The following is a 21,446-nucleotide window of genomic DNA, read 5'->3' as shown; positions in this document are numbered from 1 at the left end:
CATCTTGGATGCCCTGGGGGTAAACAGATAAACATAAAATTTTCATTTTTGGGTGAACTATCCCTTTAACTACTCTTCAACTGCATCTTCTTTAGTGCAGACAAAAGAAATGACCATTTCTGATGGTATACATGTCAAAGTACAGTTATTTAATACAATATTCTCTAAAAGCATCTATTTTACAATCCATTTGACAAATATAGCCATCATCATTGGGCAATTTTTATAATGAAACCTATTTATATTATCTATTTTAAAATAATATTCTACCCTGCAGTCTATTTATAATGTAAAACTCTCTTTTAACCTTTAGAATGTAACTATATTTTTCCTACCATGCCTTTAAGAAACATAATTTATATGTGAACTGAGCAACAGTGCTTTACCCTAGGTGAAGTTATTGTTAAATTTATGGCCAATTTATGCAGAAATCAGTATTTATAATATTTTTTCATAATGCACCAAGTTATTTCATCTTAAAAGATCAATGAAAATCTAAATTGCTTGTGATATGAGCCTTTTAAAGTTTCCCAGCGTTGATCATCAAAACCTGATTTTGACTGCATGAATGATGCCAGTGGAATAAATTCGGTATAGTATTAGGCAATGGAAAGTCTATATATTTAACCGTTGTGTCATCCAAAAACCCTCAGGCATGACTAGCAGCAGAAAACGTCTGACGGTTTCACTGCATCTCAAAAACGATCTGGATAAAATACCGAATTAGGAGGCATGACCTCTAATTAAAAAAACCTATATCACATACTGTATGAAGGTAGTTGGACGGGTCAGAACTCACAAAGCGAGTCTTGGCAGCTATTTTGTGAAGCATGAATAAGCGCATCTGGGAGGAATTATCCTCATTATTACGGGACCTACGAGCGTGATTTACGGTTTTTATCTGCACTTCCACTATCTCACAAAAATAAGCATTTTATCACGACGAACACATATTACAGTCACTCCCTCTGCTGTCTTGAGCTTTTTTTAACGGGGGCCGCAGCCAGACAGGGCAAATTCACACATCACTCTCTATTACTTTTTTCCCCCCGGAGCCACAATGGCTAATATATAGTGAAGATTTGTAATTAATTCTCCAAAGGACACGTTTTAGACCTCCTGACCAAGCAATGAGACAAGGTTCCTCTTGGATGTTCCTAGACCTTTTATCCAGGTCAGATCAGGCTTAGATAAAGCTTATAAACAAAGCTATATTTTCAGATTTTGGGTGAACTATCCCTTGAACAGACATAATGATATCTCATTAAGAAAATTACCTTGGTGTGATCAATCTGAATTCCATAGAGCAGAACATTTCCTTGTATGACTTCAGAGGCCAGACTCCTGAAGGCTGTTAACTCGTCTGTCTTTTGGCTGTCGACAGACTGCTTTGTCATGTTCAGCTGTACCTGTCAACAAAAAGAATAAAAAACATCTCCACTTATCTATAGCAGGGTTTCACAAACTGAAGGATCGTGAGGGAACAGCAGGGAGTTCATAAGTTTATGAAAATCATAGTAATGACACATATGTAAAATTTAATAATAAATAAATCTAATAATAATAAATCTATATAAAATCTAAAACGAAATAAATAATTTTCGAAAAATTTAGCAGAAATATGATAATTTTGTTTACCTGCATCTCATGGAAACCTGTTTCTGCCACTTAATAAAAAAAAAGGTTATTGCGAGTTTTTATCTCACAATTCTGACTTTTTTCTCACAAGTCACAATTCTCACTTTTGTTCCCTTGCAATTCCGAGTTTATCTTGCAATTCTGACTTTTTTTCTCCGAATTGTGAGATATAAACTCGCAATTGCAAGTTATAAAGTTCAATTCTGAGGGGGGAAAAGACTGGTATGTCCTCAGAACTGTGAGTTTATATCTCACAATTCTGACTTAAAGAAAAAAAACTCACAATGGTGAGATATAAACTCACAATTCTGAGAAAAAGTCAATAAAGTCAGAATTGCGACTTTCTCAGAATTGCGAGTTTAAATCTTTCGCAACTGCAAGTTGATATCTCACAATTCTGAGAAAAAAATCAGAAGAAAGAAAGAAAAAAGTCATAATTACCTTTTTGTATTTTTTATTCAGTGGCGGAAATGGGCTTCCATATGTTACCAGTAACTGACATTAGAGAAATGTGCCAATGTGTTGTTAAATTATTAAAATATTAACTTAAATAATAATAATTAAAAAAAAACATTTACTAAAAAAGATGAAATCTTGTTTATCTGCATCTCATGTAACCATTAAGTGAAATATAAACATGAACATGTATTGTTAATTGCTATTGCTATTGAAATATTGATTTGAAATAACATTTAAAAAATAAATGACAACATATAATTAAAACAAAATAAAACACTTACTAAAAAGATTAAATATTTTGTTTACCTGCATCTCATGTAACCACTGTTGTTAAATTATTGAAATATAAACTGAAAATCTAAACTTAAATTTAAAAAAAAAAAATTTTTTTTAATTACTAAATTGATGAAATACAGTATTTTGTTTACCTGCAACTTAAAATCTAAACTGAAATAATTATTAAAAAAATAAAACACTTACTAAAAAAGATGAAATATTATGTTTACCTGCAACTCATGTAACCATTAACTGATATTAGAGAAATGTGAACAAGCAAATGTGCTGTTAAATTATTGAAATATTGATTTGAAATCTAAAATTGAATAAATAAATACATTTTTAAACAACGAAACACTTACTAAAAAGATGCCATTTTTTGTTTACTTGCATGTCATGTAATCATTAACAGGCATCAGACAAACGTGAACATGTGAATGCGTTGTTAAATTATTGAAATATTAACTTAAAATCTCAAGAGGAATTTAAGTAAATACTTTAGGTCAAAGGGGTTCAGCTGCCAAAATAAAAATGGCAAATTTCTGATCAATAGGAATTAATAAACATTACAATACTTATCTAATCATCTACAATGACTCATTCAATCCAAATGGGAATTAATAATACCATAATAACCTGCACTTACTTCAATTAAATATTCCCTATTCGTAAAAAAACTATTCTGTGAATACAGCCGTGGGACAGGCCCATTACTTTTAAAAGTACCCCACAGTACTCTTTTTAATAAACACTCAGCGCTCTCTGTGCGTTTGGACAGGTTGAGCTCCCATGCAAAACAGCAAGAACCAGCTCTTAGCAAAAAGTTTCCACTGCAACTGACCCAGCATTCACCGATCCGTTAAATTAATGTGATTTCTTTTTCCGTTCGCTTACATCACCGTTTCAGGAAGATGTGGCTTGTATGCATCCGTACCAAATAAAACAGGCCGTGCTCATTTTGCAAACTGCTTGAAGAAAAACATATTTCTAACAGAGGTCATACCCCAGTATAAATTGGGGAAACGCTGTTTATTCTGATTCTAATAGATTTTTTGTAGTTTCATAAAGTATCTCTACAAGTACAAAAAAGGTAACTGAAAGCCCAACAGGAAATGTTATAGAATGTTAAGCGGATCCAAATGTAATGTAAGCGTAAAGAAAGACAAGCAAACCTCTGAACAGCTCTTTATAAAATCATCTTGAGGTTTTACTCGCAATCACACGCTCTCTCAGCCACATGTGTTATCATCACATCTGTGGTGATGATAAGAACAAAGCATCTGTGAAATCCAAACAACGAGTGAAAACATAATGATGGAGAGTAGAGGTTATCTAACAGGCCTTCAGAGGGAATGTTAAAGGAAGCACATATGGATTCTGAGAAGGCTGGATTACCACAATGGGGTGCGGATCCCTGGATTCAGAGATCAAAACCGCAGGAGCAGAGATTTTATGCTTTCGAAACATTTAAGAAATTAATCAAGGTAAGAGTGATGACATTCCCAGAGATTAAGACTAAGACGTTCTGAGGTACAAATGCTGGACAAGAACCAGGAAACAAAGCATCAAGGGTTTTTCCAACTGCCAACACCGCAACGTCAGTAAGTCTTAGCACTTCTGCGATCTGATGCACATTGTGTGTTTCTATGTCACAATGATGAAACCGAAAAAATGAGTTTAAGGTTAGACTCTCGCCTCTCACAATCAAAAATCACTTCTCTGTGTGTTCACACAATGAATGATATGTTTGGTATTATAGCAACAACCTAAGGTTAAAATAACTTCCAGGAACATAAAAACAAAATAAAATCAAGCAAACACAAAAATACAGCAGTTAAAATTACACAAGATTTTCTAAATTAACTTGAAATCTTTTCTGGTAAAATCTTACTAAACAAGTCCCTAAGTGAGCGTACTTCATAAAAAAAGTTTTCCACTTGCATTAAAACTAAAAAATCTTTTAAACTAAACACTGAAAAGTCAATGGGGTGTATGGAATCTTACCCAAACAACAACTACTGGGTATAAACGAGCGTGGTCCGTATCCTCAAAACGTTTCGCCATGTCCAGGGTCCCCAAGAAGTTTGATGCAGTCGTCTAAAACAAAGGCACAAACAACATTAATGTCACACCAAAATAATTTGCAAGGGGGCAAAAATTATGGCTGTAAATCTTACTGTGAATAAGCATAATAAGACTTACCCAGACTAAATAGAACATTTAGAAAAATGGATAACTAAATAGAAAATTTATTAGAAATGTTTTACATTATGTTTTTACAAAGAAATAGATCATAATAGTATTTTTTTTTTGAAAGAAATTAATACGTTTTTCAGAAAGAGCAAATTCAATAAATCAAAAGTGACAGTAAAACCATTTATAATGTGCCAGAAGATTTCTATTTCAAATAAATGCTGTTCTTTTGAAGTTTGTTCTTCAAATAATCTTTTCAAATAGGCATTCCACAAATGTTTTCAATCTATTCTAATGGATCATTTAACACTGAAGATTGGAGCTATGCTTGCTGAAAATGTAGCTTTGCCATTACAGGAATAAATTAAATTTTAAAATATATTAAAACAGAAAACAGCTTTTTAAAATGATAATAGTATTTCAGAATATTACTGGTTGTACTGAATTTTTGCTCAAATAAAAACAGCCTTGGTGAGTATCAGTGACTTCTTTTAAAAGACCCCAAACTTTTAAATGGTAGTTTGTGAATCTATAATGAATACAGATCAAATGTGTGTTTGCAAAAAAAGTTATTTGGCTATTAGTTAACACTATCCAATAGGCTAGACTGTCTTATTGATGTCAGCAACAAAGTAAAGGTATTTCAGAGTGGGATCAAAGACATATTTTGATTAAATATTACAAAGACAAGCTGTTATTTCTTTTTGAAATGAAATGCACAGGTCAGTCATTCACAGTAAGAGCAAGAAAACGCATTAAAAAGTTTTCAAAAATTTGATTTAAGTAGGCTTTAACATTGAATTACTTGTGTGTGTGTGTGTGTGTGTGTGTGTGTGTGTCTGTGTGTGTGTGTATGTGTGTGTGTGTGTGTGTGTGTGTATAGTTGACGTACAGATATGTGAATAAAGTTTCGGGTTTTGGACAGGTACTCTGTATTACTTTCCTTTGCACATTGAATGACATCTGTCTCCATCTGAGAAAAGGAGAAAAGAGCCCAAATTCAATAAAACAAGCAATCTCACCATCACGGCAGACAAAACTTTTATTTATTAAGATCTAATGATTCATCCCTTTTCATAAAAAGCAACACAACCACAGATGCTCTGCATATGAAATCATATTTTAGTCCTCGTATCAAATCATATCCTGTCCCTGGCCTTGTCGAGTATCTTGTACAGAGATGAAATAAACAGAAATAAACAGAAGTGTTTGGCACAGACTCGACCTTGACGAGAAAACTGGAAATATGAAATTGCTATTGGAAACACATGCGAGGACTTATTCGCTCTTGAAAGGTAACCAACCGCGGCTTTAGACAAAAACCAGCTCGCTCCAAACTGTGGATTTACGAGATCATTTCGACATCTGAACCAGGTTGGGCTGTTGAGCCCACACGAGATACTGTTCACAGGTTATTTAAATGGTGGCGAAGCAAGAATAAGTGCTTCATAATGACCAAAAAACAAGCCACACACTTGGTTCTCATTAGCTGTTACAGATCACGCAAAAATTCTGGTAATGCTTTCATTTCCACACATTTACAAACAAACAATCTTTTTGATCATTCTTAGGGATTTGTAAGCTATTCAAAAACAGAAATGTGCTTTTACCGGGCAAGGGACTCTATTTTAACCACAGTTACGTGTTGGGAATCATGTCGGCTCATTTTGTGGCTTAATCCGAGGTTGACGTAGGAATACATTACAGTCAAGAGTTATGCAGTATCACTTTTTTTAACACAATTTCTTTTGTGTGAGATTTACTTATGTAGCTTAAAATGATATACACACTACCTACATGCTCTCAGTTCTAAATGATCTCGAAATCCCACAGCTGAGGAATGCGAATATCACTCTCAGTCATACACGAACTGCCACGTTCGAGATCCGCACCTTATGGAGCACGGATTCGGACTTTAATCCTCTGTGTCCTAGAAAAAAAGTGTTCGACCCTAGTGAACTTGAGCCTTTGATGAAAGTAGACGGCAACCCGTTCCAGTTCTTATCAGTAGCATACATGGATGTAATTATTACATCTCGCTAAAAGGATCATCTTATCACTCTCTGTTGTCCTTTATTACCAAAACACGTACCTAGAGCCAATCGCACCACCTGCACGCCTGGAATGGTCCCAACTTTGAGTTTCACTTCACTGTAATGGAGATACTGTAATGGGGCTTATATTTACAAATGGCACTGGGACAAATTTGATTCCTCATCTCTAATCTCCTCCTTTTCTTTCATCTCCCTCGAGTCGTAGGAACGGCTCGGTAGAACTAACCACGGCCGGCACCTGGGGGAGCGGCAACGTCTGGAACCAATCAGCCGTACGGGACACTGGGTGCTCTCATGTTTGCAACATTATCAAGAGGAGGACATGTGCTTGATGAAGAACTTGGAATGGCTACAAAAGAGGATGGGCTTCCAGAGCACAGAGCCTGAATAAAACACGTCATATTTCCTTTTTGTCAGTGTGCTGGAAGATGGATCTCCTACAGCGAGAGCTACAAGGTGAAGACATGTCTCCAGCTGGACCAGCTCCAAATATCAGTGTGGAATAAATGGGAAGGTGGTCACACTTGTACAAGACACCTTATCCATTTCAACAAGCACATCCATTGGTACGGCTAGGTTATGGCTCTCACCATCTGTTAGTCCTCATGCAGTTGCAGGACAGGTGAAAGCTTGGTTGTTGGACGGGGTGAGTAGGAAATTGGGGTAAAAGGAGTTGAGATGGAGACAGACAGCTTTAAACATCTATATATGCAACACATTCCTAAGCAAAGACTATTTTAACTAAACCGTAAGACGAGGGATGTCATCTTTAACATACCATGTTCAGATTTTTCTGAAGTGCTTTGGCCAACTCAACGGCTTCTGCTTCAGCTCCTGCGATGATACAAGCTGACATTGAAAGAGTCTCTGAAGAGAAAATGAAAATAATGCTTCAAGACCAAACAGATAATAAAGTGCAAGAGTATGTTTGATGTAACCTTTGTCAATGTAATTTAACCCTGTTTGCAAACCAGTTTTGGAGAAGCTACCCCAAGAGTGTTGGAAAGTAAAGTAAATTAAAATCAAATAGTTTTTATGTAATAAAGAAAAAAATAAATACAATTTGCCACTTCAAGCATTTTATCTCAAGAAAACAGGATAAGCTTCTTTCATATCGAATGGTATCAAAGTTAATCAGAGTGTCTTAGTAACAATCATTGTATTTAAATGCAGGGATAAATGGCTTTTTCCTGACCTTTTATTAAAGGTAAAAGCATGGATATATTGGACTAGGCGAAGCAAACTTTAAATACAGCCAGAGGGATGCTTTATTGCAAAGACAGAACTCAGAAATAGGTAGGAGACCCAATACTCAGCCAAGTTTAAAACATTTTTAGGCAATCTGTTGTTTTATTCCACTTAGGTTGGTATTTTGGAACTGGGTTACAAGCCAACAGCAGCTTAGTGCACTGGCTGAATAGAAAAGGTCATAATCTTAGTAAATAAGTGCATGGAAACTTCGCTAAAATCACGCACACATACAACTGAACCACCACATATTTATGAAAAATATTACGTTTTATCCAATTCTTCGATTTCTGTCCAAACCAGAAAACTGGCCCTTTGCTGGGTCAGCGCATACCTTACAGGTTATAATAGGTCATTTCTATCATTTCTCTTAAAAAGCCTGTTTGTATAAAAAAACAACATGTAGACATCTTGAAATGGCGGTTAGCCTTTGTGGTTCACAATCTCTCTTTGTATATTTACATACACATTACTAACAGTTTGTTTTTGCCCAATGATCCCGACTGTGGAAAACTGTCTATTTTGACTTGCCCAGTTAAAATGTATAATCAAACATCAAGTCTGCAATAACAACAGTGAATGGCAATATTGTATTCCCAGCAATGACTCAAATCAGTGGCTGGTGAAATATTTATTTATTTTCTGCACAACTTAAATACAATACCTTTAATAATAGCCTCCGCAGCTGCTAGATCTCGCTTGTATGTTACCTACAAAAGGAAAACATCACATTAAAAGAGAAACAAAGGTTTGCACTTAAAAGAAATGTGCCAAATATAACTGAACATTAGTTTTGTGGTTGTACACACTGTTAGGAGTGATTTACTGTTTGTTGCAATATATATACACATACAGTGGGGTCCAAAAGTCTGAGACCACTAGTAAATATACTTCTGCGGTTCGTTTTGCTAATGCAATACAAACCTTTTCATTACAGCAGATTATCAGTATAACCAGGATAAATAATTTTTTTCTTGCCAAACAGGTGAACATTTCACAAATCTGAGGTACAATATTCAAAACATTTATAATACGATATTTTCAAAATATGCATGAGTAAAATCCTTTTTCAGTCTTTTTTCCTTAACAAAATATCTTAATATAGAAATTAATTTCTTAGTTTCTTCATGTTCTAATGGGTGATATTGTTTTAAATCATGAAACAGGGTTGTGCTCCCTGACTTTGATTGCACGATGCAGATGTAAATTTTTGTTCATTAACAAATAGTCATATCGTACAACCTGTAACAACCTCATATTTATATTATAGGGTAAAATTTAAATATTCTAACATTTTTTGAGTTAGAACTCTATTTTTATTAAAAAATAACCACAGTATCACACAATTAGATCATGATAACCAACTGTAAAACCACACATAGCATGGTAAAATGTAACTATATGGTTTCTATGGTATTTGTATGAAAAACAGTAGCCTAAATACATTTAGTTTAAAAATTATGCACAAATGCTCTAGCTCAATAACAACCAGTACTCCCTTAGTACATGTCTACATTAATATATATTTAATTATATAAATATAATAAAACTCCATATCCCATATTTCTGCCACAATACCTTGGTGCAGTACAGTAAATCCATGGTAAACTCATGGAAAATCCTTCTAACAGGATTCTTCATGGCGCAGTGTTTTCTCATGTTTGTCAGTGCTATTGAAAACATCAGGACTGTTGCATCTGGCTTTAAACTAAATCACCTTGACATTTGTGTTCATCACTGTGCGCTTCTTGCTGGATCTCACGGCTCTGGTCACGTGATCAAAAATGCTGTCTCAAGTGTGGACAAAAGGTTAAAATGTAGAGAAAAGATGCATCAAATTTATGTGAATTAATGTGGAAGCAGACTTAGTGACCTAGTAATTCTAGATGTAGAGATGTTTTCCAGGTTTAAATGGCTAAAAAAAAAAGTTTTCAAAGTGATCTCAGACTGTTGGACCCAGTATGTATGGCATAAATCCTATACGTATGACAACAAAAAGTCAAACCCTTCGTTCCTTACTTTCCACAGAGTCGGTGGTCCTTCTATGAGCTTTGCATTCGTGCCACAGTACTGCAGGGCCAAGTGTAGGCACTCGGTGCCAAACTCAAAGTCAAATTCACTGCACTGAAAAAGAAGAAACCAGGACAAAAACCAGAACAAAATGAAAAAAGAAGCTCCAGTTTGATAAATGCGGATGACGTAAATCAGAACCATAGAAACCTCCGGTCAAACACCTGTGTAGGAACTAACTTTTGTGGTCATGAAAGACTGTTTCTTATAGAAACAAGCATCTGGGCAAGGGATTTTTGTACGAAATGTCCCTGATTCTGGTAACACATTGACAAACCTGAATAGAATTCTTGAAGCGAATTGCTCTAAGACAACGGTTGGATTACACAACTTAAATCATGCCACCCGAGACGTTACGAGGGCAATATCTACAGCAATATTTCATCCCGGTTGGAGAGGAGCTTCGCTTACATGGTGCTGTGATTTCAAGGCAAATTAAAGGAGAAAGTCCTGCAATCATTTAACCTTTGGCGTTCCCCCCCCCCTTTTCATCAACGCACAGCTAGACCCTTACGGGGTTGGATGTCTCTTCTTTTGTGAAGCTCAAGCTCTCCGAGATTCAATGGGATGGCATGCTGAAATGGCATCAGTCATTTCGAGGCTACCACAGAGAGGGTTTTGACACATGGCCGTCGGCTACATCCAAAAACCCTCACTCAAAACACCCACCTGAAATAACCCCCATTGTAAAAAGCGTCAAACGTGCTGAATGCTACATAAAAAAAGAAGTATGGACTGCCTTATGTCACGTGATGGCAGAGTCTCATAGAAAATTGGGTTCAAAAAGCAAGGAGAAGCATATAAATCTTCACAGACCCTTCACTGTTGGGGTTGGAGAAGAAAAGCCCCAGAAGAGCCGGAGTGTCAGGTAACACCCAAGCGGGCTTGATATTACCCATTCTTCAGATTGCCTCATCCTCTGTATTCCTTCATGTCATGGTTTTATCTTTATTTAGAATTAATCGAGGACAGACAGCTGTGACTTGACACAGAAAACTCACGCTAATGTTCGATATCGCAGCCAAAAACAACGAGACTGTGAAATCAAAGTTTTCCAGAAGCAAAAAATTCGGCACCCAAAAAAAATATGGTCTTCTCAGCAGCCCTATAAATCTCAATGCTTCTTTTTAACACTTCTATCTGTTACTGTTATCGAAAGTTTGACAAAAGGCTTAATCAGATCGAAAGATGATGATGAAATTTCAAATGAAATAATGAAATACACTACACTCCACCTCCATGAGAAACGTTATGAGTCTGGATGAGAAAACAGCATGTCTGTGAAAGCATTGTTTGAGTTGATCTTGAGAAGAAATACTGCGATAAAACTGCGATCTTGCAGTAGCTATGTAACCTAGGCCAGACTAAACAATTATGATTTATTATTTTGACAACTAACTACCATGGGAATAATAATAAAAGTCACAGTGCCTTAGAGCAGAAGAACCTGTGGGTTTATGCAAATCTCAGGGACAATGAACAAAAGAGGCAAGCTGGTCCAAGATTTGAACACTGAGTGTTTCTTTGTCACAGTGAAGTAATATTTGTAATAAGCGCCAAGCTCCAAACACATTGGATACTACATAAAAAAATAAATACATGTGATGGAAGAGTCACAAAGGCTACTGGGTTCAAAAGAAGTATATATATATATATATATATACACTATTTATTTCATTAACTATACATTTTTATGTATAAACATTAACTATTTATTTTTATGATTGAAAATTCTCAGAAAATTGGGCTCAAACAGTACCAACAGTGCATAAATCTAAATAGTAAATATATAAACAATTAGATAAATATATATATTTATAGATAAATATAAAATAATTATTATAGACTACATATTACATAAATATTTATATTTATATTAATTTTATTAAAATGCATATAACAAAAACAGAGATTCCCGTTTTTCGTTTTTGGGTTCAAATAGGAAATGTACATAAATCAAATATAAATATTAAAATATTAAATAAATAAAAATGTATATAAACATATATTTTAAAATTTTTATTTTACAAAAATGTATATAAAACAGATATTTAGATTGAAAAATCTAAAAAAAAATAAAAAGGGTTAAAAAGGCAACATCAGTGCATAAAACTAATAATAATAATAATATTACACATTTCATAAATACTTTTCTATATAAATCATTTTTTTTAGTTTTTAAAAGTGTATATAAAAACAAACATATTGAGATGCATATATTACCATAAAAGTCACTGTGGGAATGTCAAGGTGACAGTCAACTTTAATGTACTTTGCACATTGAATCTGAGGTTTGTTCCAACCAATAAATGTGTCTGGGTTGCTCATACCCGCTGGTAGGCCTGGAAAATAATGTCATAAAGAAATCCTTGAGGCATTTCACTGGCTCTGTACTTTGCTCTCTCCAGCGAGTGGTCCAGGTAGCCCTCTGACGTGGTTGCAATGACTGTGGACACCAGAGGACGTATCGCTCCCGAGGCCTGAAAAAACAAGGTAGAGACAATAGGACAATTAAAAATGTAAAAACATGCCCTGTTAAAAATCTATTTATTCATGATTACTAAACAATGGTGCATTAGGGTCAGGCAATGAATCACTATCCTTCTCATATTCTTTTGAGTGCTTCATAAACATATGGGTTTTGCTTTCCAGCCCTTGTCACAGCCTTGGAGAGGAGATTTAGAAGAAAATCGCAGAAATCTTCAACCTCACGCATTGCTAAAACATCTTATCCGGTTTCATGCTGTAAGGGGTAGTGCTGAGAGGTGTCAACAATATGTTTATCTTAGTGATTTATGGACATTGGAACAGCCCGCGATGCAGTCAAACCACAAACGAAGCTGGATTTCTCGTCTTCTGCGGAGGTGCTGTGTGTACATTAATGAGGAAAAAAATTAACTTAAATGATTTTAGCAAATGGCTGCAATATAACAGAGTGAAAAATTTAAGGGGGTCTGAATACTTTCCGTACCCACTGTATGTAGCGGATTCTTGTTCTGTAGCATATATTTAAAAGTTTCTCTGATTGGGGTTTTTCCATAATTATTATATAACAGCTTCACGCATATCTCTGAAGCCTGCATCAGGAATTGTCTTTTGACGGCTTAACGTGGTCTGACTTTCACTCACCTCATAAATTTGACAGATATGTAGACCGTGGTACAGCAGATTAGGGGAGGGAGTGTTCAGATAGTGTGGAAATTCATCACCACAAACATTTCAGGGAGTGTTTTAAAATGAATTGTTCCAAATGACAGCCACAGAAAAAAAAGGTATATTTGAATTAAATCTTAACTTGTACATAATTTACCTCAATTTTGGGGCTTTTATATTATAGAATATATTATTTCTCTTGGGCATAAATAAACATACAGTAGGGGTTTTCTTTCTTTTTTTCTCCACTGTTATTAAATGCCATACAAATGCACTATTTTGAAACAAAATCTGGATAAAGAAAACAAACCCCTTGCTCTTTAGCTGCTAGGGTGATTTTCAACAAAAGATCTTCTTCCACAAAGGGCCGTACAGCATCATGGATGATGACCACTTTTGGTTTGGGCGTCAGTGAGTCTGTAGTGCTGCTGAAGGCCTGAAGTCCGCTGAAGATTGACCTGTGTCTGCTGGTTCCCCCGTGGACTACTTTTGCCTTTGTGTGATTACATTTCTGGACAATATTCAGCATCAAGTCATGATTCTCCTTAGCAACCACAACGACAACAGTTCCAATCCAGGATAATCTGTCGAGAAAATGCAGACAAACAGCTTTCATTTGTCAAGTTTTAAATACTATCAAAAGAAACAACAATCGCTGTGACAATAGAATAAGGGAACAAATTGTATGTTATACTGCTTTAAGCAGTTATTTTAGTATTACTTACATATTAATATAGTTTTTGTTCATATTTTAAATCAACATAATTTTAATTTTTATTAATTTCATTATGTGCTTTTTTCTAGTTTTTGTTTTTTCCAAATACTTCCATTTAGGTAGGGGTGGGTGGTATGACCAAAATCTAATATCACGATATGAGTGATTTTATTTCACGGTAATGATATATATCACAATACAGTTATTTTTGCTTTAAATAAGGTCTAAATTAAGGTCTAATTTTTGATGCCATAGAAATGTCAAATTCTTGTCACCAGTGTCAAACTACAGTAGAACAAATAAATAAGAAATGCTACATATATTGTATAAAGTAATCAAATATACATATAAAACTGCATATTCCTCACTGTGTAAATTACATATATATTTCTTCTTATTAAAGTTACAGAGAGCAGGAATATTAGACTGCTGTCACTTTAAGAGCTGCCCGGATCCAATATACTGCTACACGTTTTCTTTCTCAACTGTTTGCTTTCACTTAAGACCTAAATTATTGTGTTTACGAGGATACTTGTAAAGACGAGCATTTTGACACAAACAAGCGTGTGTATTTAGGTTTCATTTATTTTCATCTGTTTTTGTTTTAGTTATAGTTCAAGTTTTTATTTCTATTTAGTAATGTCAGTTAGCTGCCAAGGCAATATTTCTCATTTTCATTTAAAGTTTTTCCTTACACATTTACATTTTATTTCTGCTGTCTTTCAATTAACAAAAAATAAATAAATAATAATAGTTTTACTTAATGATGCCTCGTGTCATCAAACAAAATTACAAAAACAGCTAAATTTCCATATGACCCTTTGTAAACCCTCCACAATGCTAGGAATCCTAGCCTAGGATGTTGTTGTTGGTTGTCAGTGTGTTGTTAAGCAGCTTGTAAGATGTTTTGAGCATTTGAGTGCATTGTTAGTTATACATTCGCTTGGGTGTTCTGGGTTTTTTTTTAGTTTTTTTTATTATATTTATTCTCATACTCATCCCTATTCTTTCCAGAGGGCAGGGGTTCTCAACTACGAGATCCACTTTCCTGCAGAGTTTAGCTCCAAACCTAATTAAACACAGCTAAAGGTTGGAGCTAAACTCAGCAGAAAAATGGGTCTTGAGGGCCAGAGTTGAGAACCCCTGGTGTAGGGGACCATAAAACTGTTCCTTGGAACGCACATCTGCGTCATCTTGCCAAGCCAATTAAGGTTTAACAAATTAAACGTGTGCAAAGAATCATGGGAGCGAAGTGTCCATCAGTTGTACCCTTCAAGAGTAGTATAGTCTCTAAATTCATAGTATTCATAAAACAGTAAGCAAAAAGTATCCAGATGTACTTATGCCAATAACATTACATAACATTATACATTATACACACATTCATAATATATAGAACATACATGAAGTAAGTACTTATATAACAGAAGTACCTACTCAGTTATCACAGTATGTGATTTTCAATGCAACCTGTGTACTGAATTTAATTAAGTTCTCAACCATGAAAGAACTATGTAGGAATACATTAACATACATATTACGACAATGAAAAACAAAATAAGATCAAATTAAATAACTTACAGTAGGCCATCGGTGTACAGTACTGTTTACTTACATCCTATTCTTCTGATATGCTTTTTTCTGCATACTAGAGTGTATGGATGTACATATATTAGGACACAGAGAGAAGTGTAATTTAATATTTCAGGTATGCTAATTTAGGCCACATCTGTCAAATAGTCTGGACACTTAAATGTAATATTCCAAAAATGAATTACAACAGCTCTAAGTTTATGCTTTTGTCCCTGAAAATTGAAGTGACAGCTTTTTGAATATGAAACTCACAGCAACCTTTTACTTCACAGTGCAATTTATTAAATATGCCAAGTCAATGTCAATTGCTTTTAGCCTTTCCCAAGTCTTGCAGCATCTGCAGATGTTCTTAATAAGGATTGAACAAGCTGTTCTGGACAAGATCTACATGTAGTACGTGTCCTTGGACTGCTGCCTGTTTACTTGGGAGGAAAAAAGTCCAGTTGTCAAACTAACGGACGTAATTGTGACAGGCATAATGATTTATTGTTGTTCTGTTTTCGTCTGCAAATAACAAACTTACGTGTCGAGTATGCAGGTTAATAAAATCAGTTTCATGTGCTCTCTGACACGGAATATCAAGTCTCACCTCTCAAACGCTTGAATCGTGAAGCTTATCAGAGGTCTGTTGAGAATGGTGCAGAATTGTTTCGGTGTGGCCAGTCCCATTCTTTCCCCAGAGCCACCGGCGGGAAGAACTACAGCTACCGGGAAATCCACCGCCGCGCAACCGAGCCGGTCCGCGCTCCGCTCGGCGTCGCGTTCCAGCAGACAGCCGGGATCCAGAGGCCTGTCGGAGGAAGAACAGCGCTCCTGCTGCATTTCTCCAGCGTGCTAATAAGCTCCTCGCTTGTGGCAGCCGTGTTCATGGGAAGAAGCTGTTAACAGACTTTCTGCATCGCCATTCGGCGGGTGATTTGAGCTATGTTTCGCGGCAGTAGTGTTGCAGCTTTCCCGCCGTTGCTCAGAGTGAGCCTGGTATCCACTCACCAAGACAATGCAGCAGCTGGGATCTCATCTCATTGTATAGCATAATTTAATGTTTTATAAAATGATATTCCGAATCAAAATACATGTACAACAGGTCAACATGTGAAATATAAACTGTATATTTTTTTCTGGACAAGGACATTTAAATATTTTTTTCAGGATTTATTTTCTAATTTACCGAATTATGGCACGCCGTTTTAACATGCATTTCTTTAACGTTCTTTAACTAGTACCTACTAATCATTAGCTACTAGTATGCCTAGTTACAAGCATTTTTTTAAATAGTAGTATTAAAACAAGTTACTAGTAACTCTAAAATTGTTAATTGTAAATTTATTTTGTCACTTTTTGTTATGAGTCAGAATGACTTCATAGTTCACTTTAAAATTAGACATCATGTTACTATTAATTAATTATACTAAGGTTTATTCGATTAATACTGGAAAACTGACTATTTAAATTGTTACAGTAAACTAAATAATAAATAGTACATGATTAATAGTCATTTCCATTTTATTGAAAAAGAAACTATAAGCAATAGTAAAATGAGTTACTAATACACTTGCATGTGGTTACTAATTCAAAATAGTTAATAAAAAAGTTAACTAGTTTTAAATGGCTTGTCATAGAGTCTTTCTGTGATGACAGCTGATGATTGACAGTTGGTGAAAATGTAAATTATTAAATATTGCCTGTTAACACCACCTTGTCTTTATATGCCTGTTTGCACATGAAAGAGGCATTTAAATTTTTATTTTTTATTATTATTAATGATAATCTTAGTTCGATAATAATTTTCACTATTTTTACAAAGAATTTCCTCACCTGTTCTTTAGTTTATTTTATATAAACCATGTTTGTTATGCATGAAACAAAAATTAGGCATGTTAATATATTGATTTAATGGACCTTGTAGTTCAGTTAATAGGCATCATTTGGAGTTCAAAATGTCACCTCGTGCAGATGTAAATTATACTCAGACATTTTTAGATGTTTTAATTTTAATGCTTTTACACCATAATAGCCAATATGAGCATTGTCACTATAGTGCAATATCTTGTCCGAATAATGCTTGCACAAACTAAAAATGTTTCAAAGTCAGAGCAAAGTCAAGGCAAAATATATTACATCAGCTTATACGTCACAATATTACACATAAAGGTCCTGCAAAACAATCAATTACATAAACAATTGCATATGTATATGTACAGACATTTAATTTACATGTAGTTGGTGAAAATGTAAATTATTAAATATTGCCTGTTAACACCACCTTGTCTTTATATGCCTGTTTGCACATGAAAGAGGCATTTAAAATTTTATTTTTTATTATTATTAATGATAATCTTAGTTCGATAATAATTTTCACTATTTTTACAAAGAATTTCCTCACCTGTTCTTTAGTTTATTTTATATAAACCATGTTTGTTATGCATGAAACAAAAATTAGGCATGTTAATATATTGATTTAATGGACCTTGTAGTTCAGTTAATAGGCATCATTTGGAGTTCAAAATGTCACCTCGTGCAGATGTAAATTATACTCAGACATTTTTAGATGTTTTAATTTTAATGCTTTTACACCATAATAGCCAATATGAGCATTGTCACTATAGTGCAATATCTTGTCCGAATAATGCTTGCACAAACTAAAAATGTTTCAAAGTCAGAGCAAAGTCAAGGCAAAATATATTACATCAGCTTATACGTCACAATATTACACATAAAGGTCCTGCAAAACAATCAATTACATAAACAATTGCATATGTATATGTACAGACATTTAATTTACATGTAGCTATGCATTTCCCGGGTTTGAGAACTGCTCTTATTGTCGCTGAACACAAAGACTTACAGTATATACTACAGCAAGTGATTACCACACACATCAGGCAGTGACGACAAAAAACGTATTTGTAATGTAATATGCAGTTGTCATTGTCAGTCTCTTTGACGTTATTATGGACAGGTCTTCACTACTGGTTGCATGTTGATTGAGATTATATTGGTGATGATATTTAGTCTTTATTTTCTCTTCTTTCCAAAGACTGCAGTGGACATCTGGTTTCACAGTGAACTCAGAGCCCTGCACTTGCTCTCAAAGGCAGCACAAAGAAAGTTCAGTGCTCCTGTGAGCTGACGTCACAAGCTCTCTCGTTCATACTGAGTTCTTTTAAAAGGAAAAATCTAGCTCAGTCCGAGCACAGACTCATTTAGCTTTCCGTCCTGGTGCCCCCTTTGTTCTTTTGCTTTTTTATCTGGGTATGAGCGTATCCCTCAGACTTGACCCCCGATTCGTTATGCTGCCTCGTGTATCTTTTGCATTTGCAGGAGGTCACCACTGTGATCTTGTAGGTCCTGGAGCTGCCATCCTGACACTGGAGCTGAATCCGCTGGGTGCGGGTCTTGTCGTTCACGCAGCGCCAGTCCTGACTGTTTCGGCGGTTCCAGAACTTCCTACCATATCCGCCGATCCAGTTGGGCAGCATCTGAGCTGGAAGACACTGTCCTGTGCACACCAGTTCCTTAACAGGGTTTGTGCTGGTGCACTGGCCATCAGAGATGTACTTTGTGGATCGCAGCTCTCTGCAGCCGACTGGGATTCGTTCTGTAACGCAAAGTGATAAATAACATTTAGCCAACTTTGCATATCAATATCAGATCAACTCAAGTCTTTTAAGATCTATGATAGGATTCACCTTGGTGCTGTTTCTTCACGGTTGGTGAGCAGACATAAACAACAGTGGTATGGATGATATGCTTGGTTTGCTTTACTTAAGCCCTTATCTGAACTGAGCGGAAATGGTTTAGCATACAGATGAATGACGACTCTGAGCCTCTTATTTTCAGATTTCGCCGGTGCTGCTGGCTATACTGTCAGTATTGTTCTGCCTCAGAGAAGAGCCTCCTGTCAGCGTAACCCAAGCCAAAATCCATTCACACAGCAGCAACAAACCTCAGTTACAATGTGCCCCCCTCTCCATGACAGGACGTGATGAATGGGGATCGGAGGGACTTTTTCTTTCTCCCCACTTCAAGTTACGGTCGTTCCAAAAACAAACACGGTTCCCTGAGACTTCCTGAAAAGCTGAGCTGCACCTCCACTCTCCAAGTCTGACAAGATTCACTCAGAGAACATTGTGCTTGGCACTCTTTTATCTCTGCTGCTCGATGTGGTTGTGAGCCAAGAGACTGTGTAAACCATATCATTTCCATATGCATAGCTATCATGCATAGCTAACTTTCTCCCTTAGATTGGAACATCCAATTAATTGCATATCATTAATACATTTCAATGTTAATTGAAATGGTGTTTCATGATTCATTACTGCTTAAAGTTTGCTGAAAAGTCAATAATAGTCTATTTAATGGTAGGTTTCACTGTGACAACATGCCCCACTACACATAAACAAATGTTAAATGACCTGTATCTATTTCCCGGGCAATTACAGTGGAAGATGGCCAAGTCTTCAACATATGTCTATACAGAAAATGACCTTTAGAGACAAACTTCTGAAATAAATATTCACCAGAGTACAAAGTGTGACAACTAGCCCCAGTCTCCCCTACCATTATCACTATATGGATAAAATCACCTGTTCTGTTTGCTTTCTATTTTATGAATGAGCACATACTGTAAATATTAAAACATTTACTTCACCTGATCAAAAACAAATAATGGAAACCAATATTTGGTTATAAGATAACTTTTAACTATTTTCAGGTTGCTAAAAATATATATAAAAAGTAGTAGCCTGTCATTTGTACCTCAAAGAGCTGAATTTAACCCATAAAAGTTTGTTGTGTCTGTATAAAGTAATGTAGCCTATCTCGGTTGATTCAGTGAGGTTAAATAATACTTTTGACTTAAATTAGAAAATAGATCTTACCATTTGTTCAGCGTAATTGATATTACATCTATCAAGCGTGTGAAGAAATGCAAACCAAACAAAATTCTCACTTTATATGGGGAATGCCAATAAGACATTTTATTTTAAATGTTAATTGTAAATTAAACGTAGCTTTAAACACAATTTCTTAAGAAAGACTGCAATATATGATTAATAAGCAATCTAGTGTCGTAAGCGGGGCGCATGAACTCACCTCTCTCGTGCGCTGTGAAGCCTCTTCCACCGGAGCGCGCGCGATTCAGAGACGCGTTGCTCTGAGCATCCTGCACGGGACTGGCCACATGAGAGTAGAAAATCTCCGTAGCATCGTTCTTCAAAGTCAGACCACTCCTTATTATAAAGCAAAATAAAAACATGAAATTGCACGATTCGGGTGCGTTTATATACATGTTGATGTGAAATAACCCACAGCCAGTGGAGAGATGCTCCTTGAGTCTGAATGATTCTCACTCACTATCATGTCTTGGGTTATATATATACAGTGTATATATACGCTCCCGCCTCCAGTTTTGGCAAAGGCTCAGGTGAGCGGAATGATAAAACAAGCGCAGTCAGTCTCTCCCCTAAACCACACCCAGAGAAGCACTCGATCCTGTGAGGTGCTCCAACATCTGGAGTCAAATGAATGCGTACTGGACTCCCTGAGAGCCCCTAATTCACTTAGAGATGTTTTTGTGCTGTTAAACACTCAGCACTTTATGTAAGCAGACTTTGTCCATGATTTTTTAAAAGGGTGTTGCAAGCAAAATCTGCCCACAAAATATTTATTGTGAAAATTACTTACGAAAAGTGTCAAAGAAAACATTATTTCCTCATTTAAGCAGCAGTTAATCAACAATCAATCTGTCTGGCAAGTTGATTCGATCTGTTTACTAAAAATGAGGTGAAAACGACTGTGGCAAAGATGACAAGTTTGACTGATTGATTGATTAATTGATTGACTGATTGATTGATTAATAAACATACTAGCTATAACTACTTATTGAAGTGTGTATACTGTATATACTGCCTACTATTTACGGATAAGTGAAACAGCAGGCATTATTCCAATCCACACTAACCTTTTAAAACTGATAGATAGATAGATTGATAGATAGATAGATAGATAGATAGATAGATAGATAGATAGATAGACAGACAGACAGA

At 35.5% G+C, this 21,446-nt stretch overlaps 2 protein-coding genes across 2 annotated transcripts in view; both read right to left on the bottom strand.

The window, feature by feature from the left end:
* The window catches only part of LOC107704765 (isoprenoid synthase domain-containing protein-like), a 34,425-nt gene extending 17,892 nt beyond the window's left edge, over window positions 1-16,533 (bottom strand). Inside the window, exons 1-9 of the mRNA XM_016507771.1 lie at window positions 15,989-16,533; window positions 13,402-13,675; window positions 12,269-12,418; window positions 9,888-9,992; window positions 8,533-8,578; window positions 7,399-7,487; window positions 5,459-5,539; window positions 4,378-4,470; window positions 1,278-1,409 (exon numbers count right to left, since the gene is read on the bottom strand). Of these exons, the coding sequence (XP_016363257.1) occupies window positions 1,278-1,409; window positions 4,378-4,470; window positions 5,459-5,539; window positions 7,399-7,487; window positions 8,533-8,578; window positions 9,888-9,992; window positions 12,269-12,418; window positions 13,402-13,675; window positions 15,989-16,221 (1,203 nt within the window). The 5' untranslated portion in view covers window positions 16,222-16,533. The remainder of the gene's footprint in view (window positions 1-1,277; window positions 1,410-4,377; window positions 4,471-5,458; window positions 5,540-7,398; window positions 7,488-8,532; window positions 8,579-9,887; window positions 9,993-12,268; window positions 12,419-13,401; window positions 13,676-15,988) is intronic.
* Window positions 16,534-17,844: 1,311 nt separating this feature from the next.
* On the bottom strand, window positions 17,845-20,735 carry LOC107704766 (sclerostin domain-containing protein 1-like). The gene is made up of 2 exons (XM_016507772.1): window positions 20,494-20,735; window positions 17,845-18,997 (listed from the first exon to the last, which is right to left on the bottom strand). Exons 1-2 carry the CDS (start codon window positions 20,687-20,689, stop codon window positions 18,603-18,605), a joined length of 591 nt encoding a protein of 196 aa, XP_016363258.1. The 5' UTR covers window positions 20,690-20,735; the 3' UTR covers window positions 17,845-18,602.
* Window positions 20,736-21,446: the final 711 nt, after the last annotated feature.

This window comes from Sinocyclocheilus anshuiensis, unplaced genomic scaffold, assembly GCF_001515605.1.
Source record: "Sinocyclocheilus anshuiensis isolate Anshui unplaced genomic scaffold, SAMN03320099.WGS_v1.1 scaffold758, whole genome shotgun sequence".
Classification (NCBI taxonomy): Eukaryota; Metazoa; Chordata; class Actinopteri; order Cypriniformes; family Cyprinidae; genus Sinocyclocheilus; species Sinocyclocheilus anshuiensis.
Note: the sequence above shows the minus strand (reverse complement) of the source record. Positions and strands in the feature narration are given on the sequence as shown.